This window comes from Daktulosphaira vitifoliae, unplaced genomic scaffold, assembly GCF_025091365.1.
Source record: "Daktulosphaira vitifoliae isolate Bord-2020 unplaced genomic scaffold, ASM2509136v1 Scaffold_2, whole genome shotgun sequence".
NCBI classification, from domain to species: Eukaryota; Metazoa; Arthropoda; class Insecta; order Hemiptera; family Phylloxeridae; genus Daktulosphaira; species Daktulosphaira vitifoliae.
The window spans coordinates 42063803-42071750 of NW_026099573.1; the positions used below are offsets into that span (position 1 = coordinate 42063803).

The 7948-nt window shown below is 26.0% G+C and overlaps 1 protein-coding gene across 5 annotated transcripts in view; it reads left to right on the plus strand.

Moving 5' to 3' along the window:
* The window catches only part of LOC126899353 (cytochrome P450 4C1-like), a 46673-nt gene that overhangs the window by 17939 nt on the left and 20786 nt on the right, over nucleotides 1-7948 (plus strand). For all 5 annotated transcript variants that reach the window (XM_050674219.1, XM_050674216.1, XM_050674217.1 and 2 more), the window contains exons 4-5: nucleotides 3074-3164; nucleotides 4062-4250. In XM_050674219.1, coding sequence (XP_050530176.1) covers nucleotides 3074-3164; nucleotides 4062-4250 — 280 coding nt within the window. The remainder of the gene's footprint in view (nucleotides 1-3073; nucleotides 3165-4061; nucleotides 4251-7948) is intronic.

Below are 7948 nucleotides of genomic sequence, written 5' to 3' on the forward strand. Positions count from 1 at the left end.
AAAAAAAAATTGAAAAAGAATTGAATAAAAAAAGAAAACATGAATCAGAAGCCTTAAAGTTATTCTCAGGTAATTTAAGATATAACATAATTAAAATATTTAAATTAGATACACGTGATTTTTAATTTTATTTATTGGTATCGTTTTAGTTGAAACACTGTCAGATAGGTCTTACTGACCTATCTCCTCCGAACTTACTGTTCGGAGGAGTTGAACAATGAAAACCTGATTTTAGAAGAACCTCAACCAGGTCCTTCTGGTACAAATAGAGGCACAATTCAATTAATTACACCTAGATTATCAGCTGCATTAGACAAATGCAAAATTAGCGACCGTGATGCCGTTCATATACTATCTGCGTGCCTTGATAGTTTATCCATCGATCAAAATAATTACATTTTAAATAGAACATCCATTAAAAATATTCGGCAACATTTTCGGAAGGAAAGCGCAGATAAGGTAAAGTCTGATTTTTTAAACAAAAAAGTTAATTTTGTGGTAGTTCACTGGGATGGTAAATTACTACCCGATTTGACTGGTCAAGACAAAGTAGATCGTCTACCAGTAATTATAACTAGTCCTGATTTAGAGCAGTTACTTGGTGTCCCTCAAATACCATCTGGAACAGGGCTAGAAATATCATCTGCAGTATATGATAACCTTGCAAAGTGGTCTTTATTGGACAAAGTTCAAGCATTTGTATTCGATACAACAGCATCGAATACTGGGCGTATAAACGGGGCTTGTACACTTTTAGAACAAAAGTTAGATAGGGATATTTTATATCTTGCATGCCGCCACCATGTTTACGAGTTGCTTCTCCAAACTGCAATTGCTGAAACGAAACTTCATGTATCATCAGGCCCAGATATTGCCCTATTTAAAAGATTTAAAAGTACTTGGAATAATATTAATACTAAGAATATTAGCATTTGGAATACAAATAAAAATTTGGAAAATATTGTATCTCCTAAACGCGAAAACATTTTATTATTTTGTCAGGAGGCGATTTTGAAAAAACATCCTAGAAATGACTATAAAGAGTTTTTAGAGCTTGTAATTATAATTCTAGGAGGATCACCACCAGGAGGTATAATTATTAGGCAACCTGGGGCTTATCATCAAGCAAGATGGATGACTAAAGGCATTTATTGTTTGAAAATTTTTTTACTTCAACAAGAATTCAAATTATCCAAGTCGGAAGAGACTGCAATATGCAGAATATGTGCATTTATTATAAAAATTTATATAAGGCCGTGGTCTATGGCTGACCAATCATGTGAAGCGCCACTAAACGATATGCACTTAATAAGGACTCTATATGAATATAAAAATGATGATAAAATTATTGCAGATTCGTGTTTAAAAAAATTTTTAAATCATTTGTGGTACTTTAATCAAGAATGTATTGTTTTTTCAATATTTGATAATAGAGTTTCGTTAGAAACCCGAAATAAAATGGCAAAAATTATTTTAAATAATTTATCTACTTACCCATCAGATCAAAGCGATTTTGGTCCAAAAAAATATTTTTTAAAAATAGATAATGTGGAGACGTTTCTGAAACAAGAGTTTTTTACAGATATGCTTGAACAAAGTTCGGGATATTTTTTTATAAGATTTAATATCGATACAGAATTTTTGAAATTAGACTCCTCGAATTGGGAAGGTGATAAGTATTACCAAGAAGCGAAAAAAATAGTTAAATCAATCCGTGTTGTAAATGACACTGCTGAAAGGGGTGTGAAATTGATGGAGGAGTTCAATGATAAACTAACGAAAAATGAAGCACAAAAACAATTTATACTTCAAGTAAATTGCAATAAAATATATAGAACGGATTGCTAAATTACTAATTTATACTTAACATGTTTTAGGTCGTTCAGAAATATCGAAAAGTTTTTCCAGATCACAAAAAAAAATCGATGACAGCAACATTCTAATTTAAATGTCAATTATGTAAAGAAAAACTAGTACTTTCATTGACACCTTAGTGTGCTTATTTATAAAATGCATTTTTTTAAACTTATATTATAGAGTATATTTTATAATCATTTTATGATTTATTTTTTATATATTATAATCAGTTGTCCCTGTAAACGTAAATACTTTTATAATTGTTTGATGTACCGAACTATTCAAATATTTTTTTGTTTTTGTCCTGGCGAGGAAAAAAATCAACCTACGAGAATTTGTAAAGATACAATTTATATAGAAAATATTAAGGTCTATAATTTTTATTCTATACAATTTTTCGTTTTGAGCTTTTGTTGTTGAGATATTAGCCGAAAACTAAAAAACCACCCTATTCAGTGGATTTTCAACCCTCATTCGGCACCCGAAGGGGGTAAGTAAATCTTACGAAACTCAACAAAAATCATTATTATCTAAAAATAAACAAAATTAGGGGGTGCCGCACAATTTATTATAAAGTTGAAAAATAAGGACCAGCCTAANACAAAAATCATTATTATCTAAAAATAAACAAAATTAGGGGGTGCCGCTATGTTTTGTTCAATTTTTTTTTTTAGCCTTAGTAGATAAAGACCAGCCTAATATATATATATATGTTCATTTTTGAAAAAATTATGGTAGTTTTAAGTAAAAAAAATTGAAAATTAGCGATTTTAAAATTTGTAATTTTTTTGGAGATTTCCACCATTTATGAGGAACGAGAGAAATTCTTTCAATTTTTGAGGGTAATATCTTAGATTAGACACGATTTGTGATTTTTTGACGTATATTTGAAAGAAATCGGTTCGGTGAGAGCTGAGAAAAACTGGTAACAGACACAAAAAAAAAGAACACATCATAGTAAAACCAATACATTTTCTGCTTCGCATCGAAGTTAAAATGGATATCTGGAAGTGTTGTTAGTAAAAATAATTATTTTAAATACAACCCATTATCACTTATTTCATAATAATTAAAAAGAAGCTTAATAATTATATCTTGTATGTAACTGTATACTATCTAATATAATTTTATTATAATATTTGATGTATATGATGATATAATATATGATGAATTTGTATTTTTAATTTTAACTCTACTTAATGTATAATTCTTTCAGATAGTATTGAATAATTCCAAAGCATTAGAGAAAGGATTTTTATACTCACTCTTGAAAAGTTTATTAGGCGAAGGCCTTTTAACAGCTCCAGGTAATTCCATAGATCTGTAATAGTATCAATTATATTTCATTAAGTAATATAATTGAAAAGTTTTAATTTGACATCCCATCAATATATTTTTAAAATGTTAATTCTTTATTAGCTATGTTAAAACATAGCTATTAGAGTATTAGAGTATTTACTGCATTATCTACAGTCTGGATGGCTCAGCTTCTTTAGACAACTTTAATAAGTTTTGATCCAGTTAATAGTTTATGCTGATTTTTAAAAATAATTAATATATTAATACTTTTGTTCTGTAACAATAATTATAAAATACTATATATATTAAAAATAAAAATGTTCGAGTAATCAAAAAAAAAATTAAAAAAAATATTTTTTAGAGTAAATTTTAAGAAATATTTAGGTAAAAACATATCTTACACTAAATAGACAAATTTCTGTAGCATTTTAAAATTTTTGAATTTTTTTATATTTTCTTTATGGTATCAAACGCTGGCTTACATATTAAAAATTAGTTGTAGATGTTAAATTTTTTTTATGAAATTTATCATTGCTTCCCCATTTTTTTTCCATTGTGACTTTTTTTTTTTAAATTTTTTTGGTTGAAATAATAACGGTTAGCAAAATCTCTAATTTTAATAGCGTTCATCCATTTTATGAAATTAATTTGTGATGTAAAAATTAATTTAAATTCAATGTGTGATATATCCAAACTAATAGTGGGGATATATATTCTAAAAATTTATTGAAGGTATTTATATATGTATACTCATTAGACAAATTGTTCAAACTACACCCATGTTGCGCTTATAATTTATAATATTTCAAAGTTTTTATTGAAATATAAACTAAGAAGATAATATTTTGTATTTCTTCATTTTGGTTATTTTAAACTTATTAATGAATGAAATAACTTTTTTTCAGTTGATAAGTGGAGAAAACATCGTCGCATAATATCGTATGCTTTCAATGTTAAATTTTTAGAAAAATTATACCCAGTTTTTAACGAAAAAAATAGAATACTCGTGAATGACCTGAAAAGTAAACTGACTTCTTCTGAGCCTTTTGATTTGTGGAATAATATAATCTCTACCACATTTGATACGATTTGTGGTAAGTTTTCAACTTTTTTATAACCTATAATTAATTCAAACACACTATTATTTTTGGTTTGCATTTTATTTTATTATTTTATAATATGAAGAGTATTATACCGCTTATATATATAAAATTTAAGTCATTTTGAATTGATAAAACAGCAGTTTTTACATTTAATTGTTGTAGTTTAATATGGTTTTATAAATCTAGTTTCTCAGCTACGTATCAAAGCTATTGGTTTTACTATTCTATGTTTTTTTTTGTGTCCGTATACGCGATTAATCCGCTTCTTCTGGGTGAATTTTGCTCAACAAAACAAAAAGACCACAAAATCAATCTAATTAAAGCTATCAGTGCCATAATTTTGAAATATTCCCCTCAGTCCCTCTTGCATATGTTGTTCCTTTATTTATTTAAAAGTCAAATCGATTTTCTGTTAAATTATCTTCTATTTTCCTTTCAATCCATTATTGTACTATTTGTTCAAATTTTTAACGCATGGCCGTAAGGCTTAATAATATTAACATATTTCGGGCTATTGATTCTTCGATATATGTATAATTATGCATTTTTCGAAGTCTTCAGGATCTTTAACTGTTCCATAGGCGATTGTTATTATATAACACATTTTTCCTTTCCAGTTCATTGTAAGGCTATCAGTAGTTCCTATAAAGTTATTACTTTCATTTGCCTCTTCTGTTCTTATACTCTATTTTGTATAACTATTTTATGTATTTCGACCAAACTATCATTTGTTCTCTATTTTTCAGGACAAATCTTTCATATTTTTCTCTAAGAACTTTTTCTACGCTTTTGTATGTTCCAAAAATTTATTTTATTATTTTATATGTTATATTACTTCAGCTTCTTGCTGAACAATTTTCTATAGACGAGTAAATTTCTTTCAGCCATTCCTCTTTTAGCTTCTCTGTTCACCATGCATTATCTGATATTTATATCTATTTTGAATGCTATTATTCTTTCGTAAAGTGAATAATACTCTTAATCTCATGGCTTAAAGTTTTGTTTGCTATTAGGACCATTCCGGCAATTTTGTTGTCATCACCAATAAATATAATTCTGTACTCTCCTGACCAATAATCAACTAGTCCTGTCAATTTAATATCGATAACACCCTGAGTATCAATTTATGGCGTTCTATTTCTAACTTAGTCTTTTTTAATAAGTTTTCAACTTTTATAAATACATTCAATTGAAATATTTCTACAATATGCTCACAAAATAATCGTTTAAATATTTGTTTATGTATATTTTGAGAATATATTAATATATTTATTCCTATAATGTGCTTAAATATATTATTTTAAATAATTGTTTACAAATATTATGAACATATATTAATTAGAATAAATATAAAATATTTAAATCGAAATAGTTGTAGAATATATTATCAATATAATTTTTTAAGTATTAAAAATATATGTCTTGTTACCCATTTGAGGTAACTAAAGAGAAGCAAGCTATCCCCTTGCCTCCCTTTAATTACACCATTGGATATTATTGATATCTAGTTATATAATACTTATGTGTTACCTATTATATAATTATTCCAAAACCATTAATAAGTAACTATTATTTTCTCTAATTAGTATAAATTTTTATTAACCTAATTCAATCAAGCTAGGCAAGTCAGAGATAATAAAAAAACTCTTTATGATATTATTTGCAGTCCTATGGAGGAAAAAAATGTTTAGTTTTATCAGCGCTTTTTTATCATCCAATAGTCATAGTAACCAATAGGTTAGTTGGTAATGTGCGTATCACTAGCATTCGAAGTACAAGGCCCGAATCCCGCTAAGCGGGTTGACTTTTTCTTTAATATATTCATAAAATATCATACAATATATTGTCAAAATATTTTTTTCATAATATTTTAGAAATATAACTTTAATATATTGTGAGAATGTAATATTCGCTGCCAAAGTATATTCTGAGAATATTTTTAAATATTTCAGTTTTTTCCATAATAAAGTATATTATATTAGCTTTAATGTAAGAAATATATAAAAGTGTCAGTAATTCTGGAACACTTTCAAAAGTTGTCATTTTGAATACCCTCCTGTAGGCAGGTAAAGGGTCAAATTTTTAAAATGATAGGCAAATATCTCACGTATGTATAAAAAAATTATTTAAAATTTCATCTTTGATAAAGTTATGGCAGTTTTAAGTAAAAAAAGCCAGTACAGGGGAGTCGTGGCACAGCGGTAAACATGAGGTGTTTCACAAAAAAATTTTAATTTTATATTTTCAAATGGCAACTCTATTTTTTCCACCATTAGATTTAGTTTAATAAAAAAAATATTTTGTAAAAAAAATATAAAGTGCTCTACAGTTCTCTAAAGTTTGAGGTTTATTAAGAAAAAATCATAACAGACTCGAACGTTAAAAATTGTAAATCGATAAGCTCTACCAGTTTAAAGTAATACACTTGTTGTCAAAGTAAATCTGTTGCTCTTATCGCTACATAAAATAATAATGTGACCGCGTTGCTAAATATTTTCTTTCTTACAACAAACAAAAGTTTACAAAAATAATATGGAATTGCTATTTAAAAATCTAAAGTTGAAACAAGTTATAAGTATAAANTAACAAACAAAATTTTACAAAAATAATATGGAATTGCTATATAAAAATCTAAAGTTGAAACAAGTTATAAGTATAAAGGATGTTAATGGAAATTTAATTTTTCTTGTGAAACAGCTCATCAAAGATCCATAATGATTAAAAAAAAGATTTGTTTCTTACACTTGTATTTTTAATGATATTTCGTGAGATATAGTAAGCCAATCACTCTGTATATCGAGCTTGCTGATTTTATTTAATATTTTGCCGACTAAGATAATTAAACAAGCTTTAATTTCCTAATTCTGTATGAGCTAGCCTTTTATTTTTAAATATTTAAAAATAGTTTATAACAATTATTTAAACTAAATTTGTTTAAAAATAACAACTAAAACTATAGACCAATTTAAAATATTTACAAATTCAGTGCATTTGTTAAATATAAATAACGTTAAGGCAGCAATTAAAAAAAATTAGTATATTATACAAAATATATTTTTTTTGTTAAATCTTGTTTACTTGTTCAAAATTTAAATTAATTATCATTTAATTAAAAAAAATTTGTCGTCTTTATATTAACAGTAAATTTGATTAATTTACTAAGGTTTTATTTTCAATGAGACTCGAAAGGGATTAACAACTCCACTCGATAAAATTTGATACTTTAAATTAATTTTAATATTTTAAATTAATAATAACATCAAAATGCATTAAAATAATTTTTAAAGACATTACGCGAGACATAGTTATTCAATCACCCTCCATATAATGTACATAGAAACATGTATATCTAATAGATTTAGTAGGTCGTTTAAAAGTAATTAGATATGTTACATTAATAAGATTTACATACAAAATTTGTAAATATGCAATAATACATAATACATTATTTAAAATAATAGATTATTATTACACACCGTAGACAGTACACTATAGTTATTGCTAAATATCATAAAAATAATGGAAATTAAAACAAAATACTAATCTAGATTATAATTTCTCATGATAATATTTTTATATAAGTACAAGTGTAATATTATGGTGAAAATTATGTATACTTTTAGCTTCGATGCGAAGCTGAGAAAGTATTGGTTTTACTAAGATGTGTTTTTTTTTTTTTTTTTTTTTTT